The sequence below is a fragment of the Doryrhamphus excisus genome, linkage group LG6 (genome assembly GCF_037039965.1).
Source record: "Doryrhamphus excisus strain RoL-2023G ecotype Guam linkage group LG6, RoL_Dexc_Guam_v1.1, whole genome shotgun sequence".
NCBI classification, from domain to species: Eukaryota; Metazoa; Chordata; class Actinopteri; order Syngnathiformes; family Syngnathidae; genus Doryrhamphus; species Doryrhamphus excisus.
Window position 1 is genome coordinate 10,987,561 of NC_136362.1, and position 18,033 is coordinate 11,005,593.

The 18,033-nt window shown below is 37.5% G+C and overlaps 2 protein-coding genes across 2 annotated transcripts; both read left to right on the forward strand.

Moving 5' to 3' along the window:
* The first annotated feature begins 1,176 nt into the window (after positions 1–1,176).
* LOC131125412 (ATP-dependent zinc metalloprotease YME1L1) lies at positions 1,177–10,396 on the forward strand. The gene is made up of 18 exons (XM_058066952.2): positions 1,177–1,330; positions 1,811–1,942; positions 2,019–2,202; positions 2,432–2,521; positions 3,473–3,582; positions 3,707–3,857; positions 3,945–4,028; positions 4,961–5,134; positions 5,207–5,359; positions 5,438–5,570; positions 5,641–5,703; positions 5,823–5,935; positions 7,279–7,434; positions 7,514–7,665; positions 8,404–8,530; positions 8,625–8,698; positions 8,767–8,853; positions 8,926–10,396. Exons 1-18 carry the CDS (start codon positions 1,298–1,300, stop codon positions 9,067–9,069), a joined length of 2,160 nt encoding a protein of 719 aa, XP_057922935.2. The 5' UTR covers positions 1,177–1,297; the 3' UTR covers positions 9,070–10,396.
* Positions 10,397–11,424: 1,028 nt separating this feature from the next.
* On the forward strand, positions 11,425–16,678 carry LOC131125424 (ras-related protein Rab-18-like). The gene is made up of 7 exons (XM_058066986.2): positions 11,425–11,621; positions 11,958–12,013; positions 12,107–12,168; positions 12,856–12,928; positions 13,794–13,912; positions 14,029–14,095; positions 15,645–16,678. The coding sequence occupies exons 1-7, from the start codon at positions 11,554–11,556 to the stop codon at positions 15,818–15,820; spliced, it is 621 nt and encodes a 206-aa protein (XP_057922969.1). The 5' UTR covers positions 11,425–11,553; the 3' UTR covers positions 15,821–16,678.
* The last annotated feature ends 1,355 nt before the right edge of the window (positions 16,679–18,033 follow it).

Sequence of the window (18,033 nt, forward strand, 5' to 3'; positions counted from 1 at the left end):
TTTGCAAGTGGATTAATGTTTTTAGGAATATGTTTAATAATAGTAAATAATTTTAATAAAAAAAAAAATTGTAATTAGAAATATATAAACACAAAATTTGATTTTTATTATTATTATAATCATTATTATTATAAGACTTTATAGCCCAAAGTGACAGTGAAAAAATACATACATCTGAGATTTTAAGACTTTATCTTTGCCCCTAAATTTATGTGGAAACATGAAAAACAGTACAAATATTACTACAGTAAAGTCGGAAATGTGAGTATTATGTTACAGGCATTGAAGGGCCAAAAATGTATGACTTTATTTGGATAATAAATAATAATAATGACATTCTTGTAAATTTACAACCGTATTCTTGTGTTCAATATTACAACTTTATTCTCGTAAATTTACAAATTCTTTTCATTCTTGTAAATGTATTATTTTATTATTTTCAAATGAATTCATAACTTTTTTGTAAATGTACAGCTTTTTTTTAATTAATGACTCCATTCTTGTAAATTTACTACTTTATTGTAATATTAGACTTTCAATGTATATTTCTCCAAAAATTTATATTACAACATTATTCTCATAAATGTACAACTTTATTCTTGTAATATTACAACTTTTTTAGTTACATTTCTGACTTTTTTCTCTTAAAAATTTTATTTTCGTAAATCCATGATCTTTTTTGCAAATGCACGACATTTTTCTTGTAAATTTAGGACTTTTTTCCTCATAAATTTACAAGATTATTTTCATAAATGTCCAACTTTTTTTTTTTTTTTACTTTATTCTCCTAAATTTCCAACTTTTTTTTTGTAAACGTACAATTTTATTCTCCTAATATTAGGACTTAATTCTTGTAAATGTATGAATATTTTTGGAATATCATGACTTCATTCTCATACATGTGTGATTTTATTGTTGTAGTATTATTTTTTTCAAATTAATGTTTTCATTTTTTCTTGTACGTAAATGTGTGATTTTGTGTACGACTTTATTCTCGTATAGGATTGACTTTATTAGAAAATATACAAAAATATAATAATAAATAATAAAACACGTTAATGTTCATAGTGCTTTAATACATACAATTGTCTTAGCGAGACAGTTTTTTTCCCTGCGAAACTACTAGTGTGTACCACTCCAGTCCGATAGGTGGCGGTAATGCATTTTATCAAGTTATATGCCCGGTCGCCGGTCAATCCTGTCGGGGAGGTAAAAGAAAGTTAAAGAGACAGTCACGACCATTACGTCTATAAATTTAGACAATTTGTATGTATTTACTGTCCCTGTAAGCTTAAAAATGCTTTCTCTCTCAACGAACATTCAACCACAGGTAAGAATATATATAACATTTGATTGTTTTGTCAAGCTAATGCTACCGCTGTCGTATTTGTCACTAGTATAACCCTTACATCATAGCTAGCTAGCTAGCTAGCTAACCTTCACATTTGCTTTTGTACTCATTGGAGTATTTGGAGTTCTTTTTTTAAATTCATCAAACCTCGTATATACCTGCATGCCAAAGAGCACTAGGGCTAGGTGAGAATTTTCTGGTATTTTGGCGTCAGTGTTTCTAAAAGAGACGTGACGGGCTTGCGTGTCGTTAGCTGACAGCCGGCTAACATTGCGTGAGCACATTTGACAACTGACTGTTAGCTAATAAGGAACCCTTATATTTCAATTATTTTTGTTAATCTTATTTAATGATAAGTACAAACAGTATTACAATAAATGTATGACGTCAAACATAACCGTAGCCATATACGTGTTGTCTTGAATGGTGACAAAATGGTACTCACCCTTTACATTGCAGGTGACAGTTCCCCTGAGTCACCTCCTTAATGTGCTCCATACTCTGAAGAACTCTGTTGGAAGCAGCAGTACCATCAGCAAATCAAGACTACCCAGCGAGCACGCCTCTCAGTCGGAGCTACATAACCCAGAGGTAATTATTCTGATTCTGTATCTGCATCATCATCTCATTTATTTCTGCTAATTTGTCATTAAAAAAACACGTACAGCTCCTGTGGAATCTACGGGAGCTGGGCCTGTCAGACTTGGGTGTCCATCAGCTGAAGGAGCTAGAGTCGAACCTGTTACCACGTTTGAATTCACAAGAACCACCACCCCCGATAGCGACTGGTAGTCAGACGATCTGGAGAACGTCCCACCTTTCCACACACTCCTTTTTCCTAAACAAGCATGGTGAGCGAAATCTTGTCTGTGGTGGGTCTAAATTGCATAAATGGTCCTGATGCAAGAGAATGGCAAAAAAGAAAAAAAAACAGGAAAGGGCAAACATAGTTTTCCAAGTACAATTCTATTTGAGTGCAGTCCACCACACCCCTTTTCTCGTACTATTTTAGTTTTATTGTTAAAAAAACATTGTTTTAACGTTGACCGTCTTTGTAACAAGCACCCACTCTGTTGCCAGGCTTCTCCAGTCAAGTGTCAGCCCCCGTTTTTTCCAGGCAGAACCCGTCTCCTCTTCGTTCTATCTGCACGGAGCTGCACCACTGTTCAGGTGACTGAAATGAGCTCATGTTACGTTACATCACATGACATTTTTTTTCTGAGATGAACAGAAATCTGTGGGATGCGTTTTCAAACCTTTTACTGCAAAATAAAAGGATGAAAGGGCGCCTTTTGATATTTTAGATATGCTAAGATGTCGATTTGGAGAAAAATATTGCTGATGCAGGTGAAAAAGCGTGTTCTTTTGCTCTGTCTTTCCTGTTTGTGTTGGCTTTTTTAAAGCTTTCTTCTTAAATAATCTTCATACTTTTTCATTTTTTTTTAATCCCTAAACCTCAACCTATATTTCCATAAATTACAGCTTTTTGTTTTGTTTTTGTAAAATTAAATTAAATATATAAATATATATTTATAATAAATCTATATAATAATCTATTTTTTCTTTACTATTTCAACTCTATGCTACTAAAATGGCACTAAGTTTTGTTATTAATATATATATACATATATATTATTAATATATATGTGTATATATCAAATAGCAGAAACAATTGCATTTTTTTTCGTCATTAGAATCCAACTTTTATTTCTTAATGTTTTTACTTTATTCTCTTAAAATTGAAGGATTTTTTTTCAATGTGTGCTGTTTTTTTTCTCCAACTATTAATACAGCTACCATTTCAACTTTTTTCTTGTAAATTTTCTTATAATTTTGACTTTATTCTTCTTCCACAATCTCTTTATTTGTTGTTTTGTGTGTGTCAGGACTTGATTTAAAAAATGTGTTTTTTTCTTTAATATTACCACTTTATGCTATTGTTTTTTCCTAATATTATATTTAACAAAAAAATTTCTTGTTAGATTACAACTGTTTTTTGAGGGGGGTGTTTTCTTGTTTAAATATTTTTAGAAAGTGCTGCTGGCCACACTTTGGACACCCCTGGTTTAGTACATGTCAAGAAACGTCTTAACGTACTTTATGCATGTATTACTTCTATAGTGTGGATCCAGCGCAGAGGTTTTAAAACCTTGAGGAGCAGAACCAAAAGACAGCAGTCGGCCTACGAGCGCCCGGCAGAATATGAAGGTTTTACTCCATCTTTCATGAAGGTAACATGTCCTTCAGTGTGAGTGACTTTGGGAATAATATTTGTTGCCCTATACCATAAATTCCCATGAAGATCCAGTTAATGTGAATATGTATTTGGGCTGTGTGATTCCTCTCTTTTCATAGGGCTTTCTGGCACGTGACAAGGGCATGGATATGGAAGGTCTTGACACTCGAACGAAAAGCGGGAGCATCCCCGATGGGCTGCATGATGCTTTTAACAGAGGCTTCGCTGAGGGTTTTCTTAAAGCCCAGACTCTGACGCAACGAACGCAAGGCAAGCCGCAGCCGATGCGTTCGCTTCCTTTACAGGCAGGCAGAAATCGTCATTGACGCTGACCTCTTTTTGCATGCAACTGTGCAGACTCCCAGAGAAGGAATCGTCTCATTCTGCTGGTGTTGCTACTTGTGGGGCTCTACGGCATCTCTAAGACACCCTTCTTATCGGGTAAAGCAGGGGTCTCAAACTCAATTTACTTGGACCACTGGAGCTAGGGTCTGGGTGAGACTGGGCCGCATCAGGTTTTCCAAAAAAAAAAACAAAAAATGCATTTATTTAAAACAGAAAAATGAATAAACTTTGCTTTGGTTCCGATTTTCTACAAGAAAATCTCAAACATTCCAAAACATTCCACTGTTCTCAAATATCTTACTTTTGATTTCTCTACACAAAACAAGATGAAAAATAAATCAAGAATAAAGAAAATCAATCAATCAGTAATAAATAAATAAATATAATAATAATAAAAATAAAACGGCAAATAATAAAAACTTAAGAAACCACATATAGTTGGTGGGTAGACAAATTATTTTTTTCAGATTAAAATGAACAAAGCATTATTAGAGCCCTGTAGACATGACAAAACACGACTATAGTCACATTTATACTTTTTTTATTTACAACATATTGTGCAACTGCAGGGTCTTGAGACACATGCTAACTCGCAAACTAGAGAGCGAGCGACCTAACAGTAGCCTTCAAGTTATTTCCTTTAAACTTAAATAGCCAAAAACTACCACTTCCACACGGATAGGGAGGATAACTATGAACAGTTACTTAACCTTTAACATGAACATTAATCAAACGTAATCATTTTTTCTTGGTACATGATACCATACAGCATCCATATCAAACTTGCGCGGGCCGCACTAACATTAAACTTTCATATCAAGGCGGGGGCCTCAAACTAGTGTCCTGCGGGCCACATTTGGCCCGCGGGCTGCAGGTTTGAGACCCCTGGGGTAAAGACTTCTCATGTCTTTTAAACCCACGTACCCATAATAAATGTTAACTTAAGCTAGTCCTACATGTACCGTACTGTTCTGTCACAACATATCATGCGGAGTGATTTCGAACTTTAATCTTACCATTTTTGACAGTGCGGTTCCGAACCACAACAGGCCTGGACTCCTCCGTGGATCCCGTCCACTTGAAAAATGTGACATTTGAGCACGTCAAGGGCGTGGAGGAAGCAAAGAATGAGCTTCAGGATGTGGTGGAGTTCCTGAAAAACCCCCAGAAGTTCACGGCCCTCGGAGGGAAACTGCCGAAAGGTTGGGTCTTTTGCTCATCCTGTTTCCATTGACTTTTTAGAATGGTGACTATATGTTTGATCATTGGTCTAGGTGTGCTTCTGGTGGGCCCTCCAGGGACCGGTAAGACCCTGTTGGCCAGAGCGGTGGCAGGAGAAGCCGACGTCCCGTTTTACTACGCATCCGGCTCGGAGTTTGATGAGATGTTTGTCGGAGTCGGAGCCAGCCGCATCAGGAACCTTTTTAGTATGTCTGCTTCCAACGTTCCCCCAAGATGCTTCTTTAAAATATTACTCCGTTGTGATTGTTGTCGTTTTGTTCCAGGGGAAGCTAAGGCTAATGCTCCTTGTGTGATCTTCATCGATGAACTGGACAGCGTGGGTGGGAAAAGGATCGAGTCCCCCATGCATCCCTATTCCAGACAGACCATCAATCAACTGCTTGCTGAGATGGACGGGTATTGTACTTCACATTTGCATATATTTGCTATAAATAATAATAATAATCATTTCCCTTTTATGTAATAGGTTCAAAACAAATGAAGGGGTCATCATTATTGGAGCCACTAACTTCCCAGAGGCTTTAGATAAGTATGTTTACATTCAGTACATAACAAAAAAACCATAAAGAGCAGACCGGCTCTGCTTTAATGAACTAAATCATCAACCACTCTTGCACAGCTTCTAAGCTAACTTCTTATTTCATTCAGCGCCCTGATCCGCCCAGGACGATTTGACATGCAGGTGACCGTCCCCAAGCCAGACGTAAAGGGACGCACAGAAATCCTCAACTGGTACCTGAAGAAGATTAAGGTGGACCCAGGTGTGAAATAATCATCAGCAAATATAGCTCACAATTTTATGTAGCTTACAGTAGATCCAGTACATTTGCGGTACCACGAGCGAATGGCAGTAAAACGCGATTAATTGATACATAATAGTAAAAATGTCCCGATTTTTTTTTTTGACCCATGGCTATGTGGGACTCGCCACGAGTGAATGATATCGTCAGAATCAGAATGCCCTTTATTGTCATTTTACATATAGTAGACTGAAATTGCAGCAGCTTCATTTTCAAGACAGTATGACAGTACAAAATATAGAAGTATAAATAAAGAATAAATAGTAGTGGTGGGCAAAACTGTTCATTTCAGTGAATTTCATTCAGTAAAAAGATCCGTTCATTTTGGTCATTTTCCCCCTGTGCATAGACCTGTGCATAGACCCGGTCAGCCATGTCTAAATCTGAAGTATTATGACAGCCCTCCGGATCCGAGCGTCTCAGCTCTCCAGTCCGGCGTTATGACCGTTATGACTGCACTCTTTGTAATATAAAATTATAGTAGGAATAACACAATATATAAGGTTTTTAATGGTTTTTGCCATACAAACAATAATAACACAAACATAAATAATAATAAAAAGTACAAATTGCCGAGTGGTTAGCGTGCAGACCTCACAGCTAGGAGACCAGGGTTCAATTCCACCCTCGGCCACCTCTGTGTGGAGTTTGCATGTTCTCCCCCGTGCATGCGTGGGTTTTCTCCGGGTACTCCGGTTTCCTCCCACATTCCAAAAACATGCTAGGTTAATTAGCGACTCCAAATTGTCCATAGGTACGAATGTGAGTGTGAATGGTTGTTTGTCTATATGTGCCCTGTGATTGGCTGGCCACCAGTCCAGGGTGTACCCCGCCTCTCGCCCAAAGACAGCTGGGATAGGCTCCAGCACTCCCCGCGACCCTCGTGAGGAAAAAGCAGTAGAAAATGAATGAATTAATAATAAATAACAAAGGGTCTACATTGTAGAGGACGATTGGTTGCCTTGATTACATGGTTATATCTTCTTGAGGGTATCGGAGTCGCGATTTAGACAGTCACAGCACACAATTGTGATGCCTTCAAGGTCCGCCCAACCGAGTGTGGAGTTTTAATGCTTGAAGACAAAACTTTATCAGTGACGCATAATGACACAAACGTGTAAAAAAAAAAAAAATGTTTTAATTGTGGTAATTGTTTTTAATTCTGTAAAGCACTTTGTGTTGCATGTCTACAAATAAAGTTGATTTGAATTGATCAGGGCCTGCAAAGCCTTCTCTGCTGGCCAATCAGAAGCACTGACTTACATTTGCAACGCCGATTCCAATCATGATTACTTCTTTCGCAGCCATTGAAGCCAAGATTATTGCACGGGGAACGGTGGGCTTCTCTGGGGCAGATCTGGAGAATCTGGTGAACCAGGCTGCCCTGAAGGCAGCAGTAGATGGCAAAGACATGGTCACCATGAAGGAGCTGGAGTTTGCCAAAGACAAAATCCTCATGGGTGAGACCAATTTCACATATTTTATTAATAGCATCTTACTATATGAGATAATGTGCCAAGTTTGTTTTTTGCCTTTAAGGCCCAGAGAGGCGGAGTGCTGAAATTGACAAGAAGAACAAGATCATCACGGCATACCACGAATCGGGCCACGCCATCGTGGCTTATTACACCAAAGACGCCATGCCTATCAACAAGGCCACTATCATGCCACGGGGGCCGAGTCTGGGACATGCAAGTTTACCTTCTATATTTTAATTCCCATATTCTTCATTGAAGGGCTGCATGGTGGTCGAGTGGTTAGCGCGCAGACCTCACAGCTAGGAGACCAGGGTTCAATTCCACCCTCGGCCATCTCTGTGTGGAGTTTGCATGTTCGCCCCATACATTCCAAAAACATGCTAGGTTAATTGGCGACTCCAAATTGTCCATAGGTATGAATGTGAGTGTGAATGGTTGTTTGTCTATATGTGCCCTGTGATTGGCTGGCCACCAGTCCAGGGTGTACCACGCCTCTCGCCCAAAGACAGCTGGGATAGGCTCCAGCACCCCCTGCAACCCTTTTGAGGATAAGCGGTAGAAAATGAGTGAATGAACGAATGAAAATAAGTTGTAAGTCGGCTGCACAGTGACTCAGTGGTTAGCGTGCAGGCTTCACAGCAAGGAGACCCAAGTTCAATTCCATCCTTGGCCATCTCTGTATGGAGTTTGCATGTTCTCCCCGTGCATGCGTGGGTTTTCTCCGGGTACTCCGGTTTCCTCCCACATTCCAAAAACATGCTAGATTAATTGGCGACTCCAAATTGTCCATAGGTATGAATGTGAGTGTGAATGGTTGTTTGTCTATATGTGCCCTGTGATTGGCTGAAGACAGCTGGGATAGGCTCCAGAACCCCTGCGACCCTCGTGAGGAAAAGCGGTAGAAAATGAATGAATGAATATTCTTCATTGAGCTATACAACATCTCATCAGGTGTCCATGCTGCCGGAGAATGATCGCTGGAGCGAGACGCGCGCTCAGCTGCTGGCTCAGATGGACGTCAGCATGGGCGGGCGTGTTGCGGAGGAGATCATATTCGGCAACGAGTACATCACGACAGGTCAGAAGATGAAATGAAACCCATCGCATAAAATGCAATAATGATGCATTTGCTCGACCGTGAAGATTGCATCTGAATTGGCGGTGTTCTCTAGGAGCATCGAGCGACTTTGACAGCGCCACCAAGATCGCTAAGATGATGGTGACTCGGTTTGGAATGTGCGAAAAGGTGACCTTGTGAAAAAGCTGATCTTCATATTTGCGGTAGTGTTTCATTTTTTTCGCATTTGACCGCAGTTGGGTGTGATGACCTACACTGATATGACGGAGCAGAGCCCAGAAACCCAAGCCGCCGTGGAGCAGGAAGTCAGGGTGTTATTAAGGGTCTGTGCTTCAAACATCAGTTTTGACAATGTCCTGCTACATTTTGCCTAAATTGCCTTTTGTCTTCCTCAGGAGTCTTACGAGCGAGCAAGAGCCCTGCTGAAGTCTCACGCCAAAGAGCACAAGAACCTCGCCGATGCGCTTCTCTCGTACGAGACACTGGATGCCAAAGAGATCCAGCTGGTCTTGGAGGGAAAGACCTTAGAGACCAGATGAAAGACAAGGCAACACACAGTTGAAAAAAAAAACAAACAAGGTGTCTGTTTTTAGTCGTATTATTTTCAAAGAGACTCAGGGCTTGTATAAAAACCTCTGAACCAGTGCATTAGAACATTTTAGCGTGGTTGTCAGACTTGACATTATCCCCACAACAGCGCTTGTGTACTGAAAGGCTTTTTCCCATCGTGAATTATGGCTGAAATCATCGATTAATGCTGGCACAAGTACCTACATCTTGTGAACGTTTGCTCAGGAGGAAGTCCTCGCATGTGAATGTAAATATGCACCACAACCAGAAAAAGCAGCTGCTATAATTAACTTTCTATTCAGCTGCATGTGGGTTTAATGTCAACGTCAAGCTGATCCCAATCCACTACTCATAGTTGTCTGTTGTCCTCATGAACTGTAGTTACTTTTTTTTTTTTTTTTTTTTTTTTAAAAGTAAGGTTGCCTTTTTGGGGAATGTACTGCATATACAATTTGTTTTCCCAGTAATTTTTTTTTTTTTAAGTGTCATTTCATCACAGCTTTTTTTTTGCTGTGTGTCAGAAACTGCTGCTGTGTACCGGTGGTCCTGGCATTCTGGTTACGTAATACATAGGCGCTCCCTATCTTTTGGTCCGTGAAACTGACTTAAGAGTTAGTTACAGCGCAGTGTACTGAAGAAGAATATATTGTGTGAGCCGCTCTAGATGCAAAAAAAAAATAATAATAATATGCGTTTGATGCGCTGATTTTCAAGCACACTTTGTATGTCCAATGTGTGTCTTTTATGTTTTTTTGACGTATTTGGGCAAAATGTTGTCACAATGTGTGTTGTCCACCACATGTGCACCTCACATACATACTGTAATTAGTATAGCCAACACACATATTTTATATTTACTAATATACAATTTATTCCCTTCCCATACCATACCAATATAAGAAACAGGCAGGCCCATTCAACATTTCTGTTGAATGGAACTCATAAGGAACCTCCAGGGCCACATGTACATGGTATTGGTATTTCTACCTAGTACTTACGCATAGCTCCAAATGTACTGCAGGAATGAGGGAAGGTTTTGTTTATTATGATTATTGCTGTGCCCACTTTTAGCTTTTAAAAAAAATTTTTTTTTTTAGAATACCTCCCCACTCTACCCCCATTCACCCATCAATTGTCTTTTGGCCTTTTTACCCATCTGTAGCTGTATATAAGAGTGGAATGTAATGGGAGAATTGTAAATAGATGTACATTAAAGTGTCTTGTGTGCATTGAAAATATACATTTTGCTTTTTGATTGAACTGTTAAAGAAATAGAATTATATGTAGAGGCAATAAATAGTTTTTTATTTGTATTTTTTATTGTATAAAATTAGCGTGGTAACATTTTTCATGAGTTTTCATGAGTAAAAACTTGAAAACCATAAACATGAAGCGCTATTGTGTTAGGTGTTGGTGCTAGCATGCTAACATTAGCATAGCATTTTTAAAAACCATTTTTATGAGAATATACTTAGCGTTATCATGCTAGTTGTTGTGGGCAAATGTTAACATAGGTGTACTTTAGCCATTTTCATTAACAGAACTCATAAAAACACTTAGTTTTATCATGTTAAGTGTAAACATGCTAACATTAGCATGTTACCCTCATCAACCCCAAGCTCATATTAATATATTAAAGATATCACAAAATACAGTTTTTAAATGACACTTTTTATTAAAGGAGAAAAATTCCCAGAGCTAAAAAAAATAGATCTATATGTGTGGAACAATGTTATAAAAACATTTCTAAAGCATAGGGACTCCAGCAAACCACAGTGAGAGCCATCAACCACAAATGGCAAAAACATGGAACAGTGGTGAACCTTCCCATGGGAGTGGCTGGCCAACCAAAATGACCCCAAGAGCGCAGCGACGACTCATCCAAGAGGTCACAAAAGACCCCACAACAACATCGAAAGAACTGGAGGCCTCGCTTGCCTCAGTTAAGGTCAGTGTTCGTGACTCCACCATAAGAAAGACACGAGGCAAAAACAGCCTGAACGGCAGAGTTCCAAGACCAATGACCACTGATGAACAAAAAACATTAAGGTTCATCTCAATTTTGCCAGAAAACAACAGTAAAATGTGGTGGTGGTGGTAGTGTGATAGTTATATATATTTTACGATAACATTTGTGGTTTATTTGCTACAATTGAATAAGCAAATGCCCATCAGGCACAAAAAAGGTAATTTTGCTGAGTTGTCACTGACATACTGCGGTATTGGGCAAAACCTTGGTCTGTCTGTGTATTTCGAATTCTGGTGAAAAGCAATAATATACGTGTGCGTTCAAAGATTATTTGTGACGTCATAGGTGGCGGAAGTTGCGCAGAGCGGTCAGTGCGCAGAGCTGTCACGGCTACGGACGGGAGTCACCAGGCGTCTGTTGTTGTAAAAAGAACAGCATAAATTGTGTTTTAAGACAAGTTGACAAACGAACATCACATCGGAATATGGATGACGACGTGCTGACGACTCTGAAACTGTTGATAATAGGCGAAAGCGGAGTGGGGAAGTCCAGGTTTGTTGTTGTGTCTTGAGCTAGCTAGCGTGTCTGCTAGCTTTAGCATGTTAAGTCTGTTAACACTCGAGTAAAGTTTTATTAGCGCTGTTTTGCGCAGCAGCTGTTTCGACAAACATTGACTTTTTTTTCTTTTCCAGTTCATATTAATCAAATATGGTTGCCAATATATTATTTTTAATTCCTATTTATTTTTCTACGGTTTTTAGCGGATGCCCCCCCTCCATTTTTTTAAAGTCTGCCAATGTTTTGAAGGTCTCCTGTTACAATAAGAAGCTAAAGGTGTATGACGTCATCTCACGAAAGCTGTTTTCTCACAATTTATTTTATTAACAGTCTTCTCCTGAGATTCACAGAGGATACATTTGATCCAGAACAGTCAGCGACAATAGGTTTACTTTACACACACGCACATATACAAGTTAAAGACTGTATAACTTAAAAAAAAATCGTCTAAATGTGTTCCATATTTCTCTTTGGGTAAGGTGTGGATTTCAAGGTGAAGACTCTATCTATAGATGGAAACAAAGCAAAACTCGCCATATGGGTAAGACAGATCACCACCTTATTGTCATTTGTTTATCCAGAAGTGGTATCAGGAAAAACACTATGCAGTGTAACGTCTGTCCACTAGATGGCGACATTTCACAGCTTTGTGCTTTAGTATTGCATTGTTTTTGTACCTGAGGTTGAACGTTTTTCTTGAAAACGACCAGATTCAAGATTATTAGATTACTATATAGCCATACTATAAAGTACAATATAAAGCCATAGCATTTCAGTATGTGGAATCAAACCATAGAATGGATTGAGTAAGACCCTCAAACAATGCACAACGATGAGCCAATTCAAGAAACAATACAAGCAGTTGATGTTTGCTAAATACAAGGATGAAGAGTCTTGAACCAGTTATGATGTGCTATATATATCACTATATTGATGGGCACTATATGGTCATATCACCTCGTACTTCGGTACAAGGTACATTATTAAAAAAAACAAAAAAAACTTAAACTGTCTTATGGAAAGCAGGAAGTGAACAAATGTAACAGTTACTGATTGTAAAAGTACCAGATGGAGGGGTAGGATTTAATAAGCTTTGCTTCTTCCTACTCCTTTTGGACATGTGGAACTGTGAACTGATTATGTGATGCATTCAATTGTAATCTGATGCATGTTCAAATGAAATAAAACCATTACCATTACTTTCTCATCTTGCATGTTTTTCCCCCAGGACACAGCCGGTCAGGAAAGGTTTCGGACACTAACACCCAGTTACTACCGTGGCGCACAGGGTGTCATACTTGGTAAGAAATGTTACTTATATACTCACTCTTACCCAAACACATAATGTACTTTTGTTTTATACAAATCACACTTTTTTATTACCGTTGTTGGACTTCTCATTGTCTTGTTCTGCTTTAATAAAATAATTACAATAATCTCCTATAGGAGACATGATGATTTGCAGTGTCACTGTCTATGCAATATTTTTCCTTATTTCTAAAATCACAAATACTTCAACTTGCTGATATAGTTAATTTTCAAACTGCTAAAATAATGCATAAGGCTAAAAATAACCAATTAGCTAAAAATGTCATCCAATACTTCTCTACAAGAGAGGAGAAATATGATCTCAGGGAAGAACTACATTTAAATAAAACACTTATATGCTAGGACTACGTTAAAAAGCCATAGCATTTCAGTATGTGGAATCAAACTATGGAATGGATTGAGTACGACCCTCAAACAATGCACAACGATGAGCCAATTCAAGAAACAATACAAGCAGTTGATGTTTGCTAAATACAAGGATGAAGAGTCTTGAACCAGTCATGATGTGCTATACATATCACTATATTGACACTTACTATGGTACCCATTATGTCATTGGATGGTCATATCACCTGGTACTTCGGTACGAGGTACATTAATAAAAAAAAACAAAAAAAAAAACCTTAAACTATATTTTGGAAAGCAGGAAGTGAACAAATGTAACAGTTACTGATTGTAAAAGTACCAGATGGAGGGGTAGGATTTAATAAGCTTTGCTTCTTCCTACTCCTTTTGGACATGTGGAACTGTGAACTGATTATGTGATGCATTCAATTGTAATCTGATGCATGTTCAAATGAAATTAAACCATTACCATTATTTCTTTTGGTGTTGCAGTATACGACGTGACAAAGCGAGACACCTTCACCAAGCTTGAAAACTGGCTGAACGAACTGGAAACCTACACAACTCGCAATGATATCGTGAAAATGCTCGTCGGGAACAAGATTGATAGGGTGAGTCGCGTCTTTATAGGCGACTTGCATGGTTGTTATGGATTCTATGCTCCATATATAGACACAGGTGTGTATACATTAAAAGTGCATCATATGGTGTTATATTCGCTTTGCAGGAAGACCATGAAGTAGACCGGAGCGAAGGCCTGAAGTTTGCAAGGAAACACGCAATGCTTTTTATCGGTGAGTGGCGGCCTTTTAGATGATTTGGACTTCTCCGTCAAGGCACACAGAATATTGTGTTCTATGGCTATATAAAGATGGGACCTACTAAAAGAAAGATTAGACTCCTGTCTTTCTGCTCTTTTCCATTCTTTAGTAATCAGCAATGGAACATAGGTAAGTTTCAGGAAAATAGTAGTTCCCAACTAAAAAAGGGAAAAAAACAGATTTTTGGGAAAAGCATAGCTTTCAGTATTTTTAGCTTTTGTGAGCTCAAATATCAAAACATCTATACCATACTATAACATTCATTCAGGCGAGAGGAGGGGTACACCCTGGACTGGTGGCCAGCCAATCACAGGGCACATATAGACAAACAACCATTCACACTCACATTCATACCTATGGACAATTTGGAGTCGCTAATTAACCTAGCATGTTTTTGGAATGTGGGAGGAAACCTGTAGAAAACCCGGAGAGAACATGCATAACAGATATTGCCAAGGGTGGAATTGAACTCGGGTCTCCTAGCTGTGAGGCCTGTGCGCTAACCGCTTGACTACCATGCAGAATAAATACATGATACATGAGTCGGCAATTAACTGAGCATGTTTTTGGGAATGTGGGAGGAAACCGGAGTACCCAGAACATGCAAACTCCACACAGAGAGGCCTGAGGGCGGAATTGAACTCGGGTCTCCTAGCTGTGAGGCCTGCACGCTAACCACTTGGCCGCCGTGCAACATTGTAAGATAATGAGGAAAAATTATTTTTTTCTGACTAATGAATAAAGTTGTAATATTGGAAAAATTAGGTTGTGGAAAAAGTTATCTTATGTGAATTTAGTACAAATATTATTATATAAATTAATATTAATTTATAATTTATAATTAATATTAATATTATTATATAAAAAACACCAAAAGAAATGTATAAAACAGCTGTAAATTTACAAGAATAAAGTCAAAATATAGAGATAAAAACATTCTAATGAGAAAAAACACTGAAATTTTATAAGAATAAACCCATAGTTTTATGAGAAAAAAATAATGTAATTTTTGAAGCATAGATTTTAAATATTAAAGAAAAAATATTGTATTTTTTAAGTGATGATATGGAAAACAAAACAAAATAAAACCGTCTTTTTTGGGGGGGAAATTTGATCAATGACAAAACATTTAAGGTGAAAGCCGCTTTGGCCTTTTTTTGATTGGATGGCCTTTTTTGCGTTATGATTAGCATCTCTCGAGGATTTGACTTGTTTTTCAACTTCAAATCCGTGTCTGCACGCTTCCCCCGGATTCCTCGTGTCTAATCTTGCATCTTGCCCTCTCTGTGAAATGAGGTTAACTTTTCTTTGGAGTTTCCATTTTAGTGACTTAGTACTTGGCCTGGAAAGAACGTTGTGTCCATTTGAATATCTCTTGCTTCCTAAATCGAGTTAATTCATCATGTCATTTTTTTTTTACCATTACAAGATTTCCTTAAATCTCATTATCATGTTTGTCACGGGAACTGTTTTCATAGATTTTTATAGTTTCCTGGTAACCCTCGTTTTTTTTTCTTTTTAGAGGCAAGCGCAAAAACCAAAGACGGTGTCCAGTGTGCCTTTGAGGAGCTTGTGGAGAAGATCCTCCAGACTCCTGGTCTTTGGGAGAGTGAATCCCAGGGACAGAAGCTGCACCTGGGTAGCCAGGAGCAAGGCGGCGTGGGCAGGGCGTGTGGAGGGTACTGCTCCGTTCCTTGAAAAAGCGGACAAAAACGAAAAAAAAATGACAGACCAGAACCAATTAAGGAGATAAATACTGCGGAGTGGTTTACGAGTGAAGATGGGGGAATGGACTCCTTGCACACGACACTTCTTTCCGTTTAGCTGTTTTAGACATTGGAATGAACGTAAGCGATGCCGGCGTGGAACTACTATGAGATGATCTCACTCTTACGGCAACATCTCGGCAACGGCTTCCTCTGCCTTCGTCATATGTTGCTGATTACCTAATCGTGGTTTCTGCTGGCTCCATGTAGACTCCCAGCATGCACCAAAACACTGTGCATCGTCCTAAATGAGACATTTCATTCTTTCGTTCTCACTTAATATTCATGTTACCACCTTATTCATGAAATTCATGTTACCCCTCCGCACTTCTATACATAAATAAATATGCAAAACAGGTCATATAGACTTGACGGACTTGTCTACAATATGGACCTTAACAACACGCCGTATTTAGCGCTCTAAATGTGCTTTCGAACACACTCGAACTTCGCTTAAATGAGCTCCGGCACACGTCTTATATGATACACGTACCCTGGTTAATTATGGACCGGTTCTAACTTTATTTGTAGTAAATCAATCATTCTCCGTGATGACGTCCATATTTATTATTCAGTATTCTACTGACCTATAAGAGCATTCCCAAGAACTTTATGTTCTGTTATTTCCTTTTCATTAAATTTTGCTTTGTTCGATCATATTTAGCAATATCATGTCGCCATGATAACCTGCCTTAACCGTAAATGATGTTTGCTGTAGTTGCAGTGTGGAAAAGTTTGTACTGTTTGAAAGAGAAATAAATGACAACCTGAAGGTGCGGCCGCTTTAAAATATCTGTCGTGTACTTTCAATGCAAGAATACAGTTCTCAACTAAAGAGGCCAAAAGTTGTATTAAGACCACATCCACAAAAAAATGAAGTTTTGAGTTTAAAAAGAAAAGGTTTTGAGAATAATGTTGCAAATTACTAGAAAAAAGTAGGCAATTTATGAGAGAAAAAAATTATGAAAATAAGAAAAAAAAATTGTTGGCAATTTATGATTAAAAAATGTACAATAAAGTTGTACATTTCAGAGAAAAAAACTTAAATTTATGAGGGAAAAGGGCGTAAATTTACGAGAATAAAGTTGTACGTTTATGAGAAAAAAAACTTAAATTTATGAGAATAAAGTCATAAATTACAGGAGAAAAGTGACAAAAAAATGTTGAAATTCACAAGAAAAAAGTTGTGAATTATGAAAATAAGTCGGCACAAGAAAAAAAGTGTAAATTTATGAGAATAAAGTTGTAAGTGTAGGAGAAAAAGTTATACATTTATGAGAAAAAAAACAATATTAAAAGAATAAAGTTGTACATTTCAGAGAAAAAAATTTATGGGGAAAAGAGTGCAATTTTATGAGAATAAAGTTGTACGTTTTTTAGAAAAAAAAATCTTAAACTTATGAGAATAAAGTCGTAAATTACAAGAGAAAAGTGTCAAAAAACTGTAAATAATAAATAAATAAGTCAGCAATTTACAAGAATTTTTTTAACAATTTATGTGGAAAAAAATGCGTAAATTTATGAGACTAAAGTTGTAAGTTTAGGAGAAAAAAAATCATAAATTTACAAGAAAACAGGTCGTAATATTAAACAAAGTCGTACATTTACAAGAAAAAAGTGTGCACTTTCTGAGGAAAAAGTGGTAAATTTATGAGAAAACAGATTGTAATATTTCAAGAATAAAATTCTAAACTTAATGAGACAGAAAGATAATGAAGTTTGGAGTTTAACAAGAAAACGTTTTGAGAATAAAGTCGTAAATTTACGAGAAAAAAACCCATTTAGGACACGTAGAAAAAAATCTGAGGTTTCAAGGATAGTTTAGGAGAAAAAGTTATACATTTATGAGAAAAAAATTAATATTAAAAGAATAAAGTTGTACATTTCAGAAAAAAAATATTAATTTATGGGGGAAAAGTGTGTAATTTTACGAGAATAAAGTTGTACATTTATGAGGAAAAAAATCCTAAATGTATGAGAAAAAAGTCATAAATTACAAGAGAAAAGTGACAAAAAATTGTAAATTCACAAGAAAAAAGTTGTGAATTATGAAAATAAGTCGGCAATTTACGAGAAAAGAATTGTCAGCAATTTATGAGGAAAAAATGCGGAAAGTTCTGAGAATAAAGTCGTACATTTACGAGA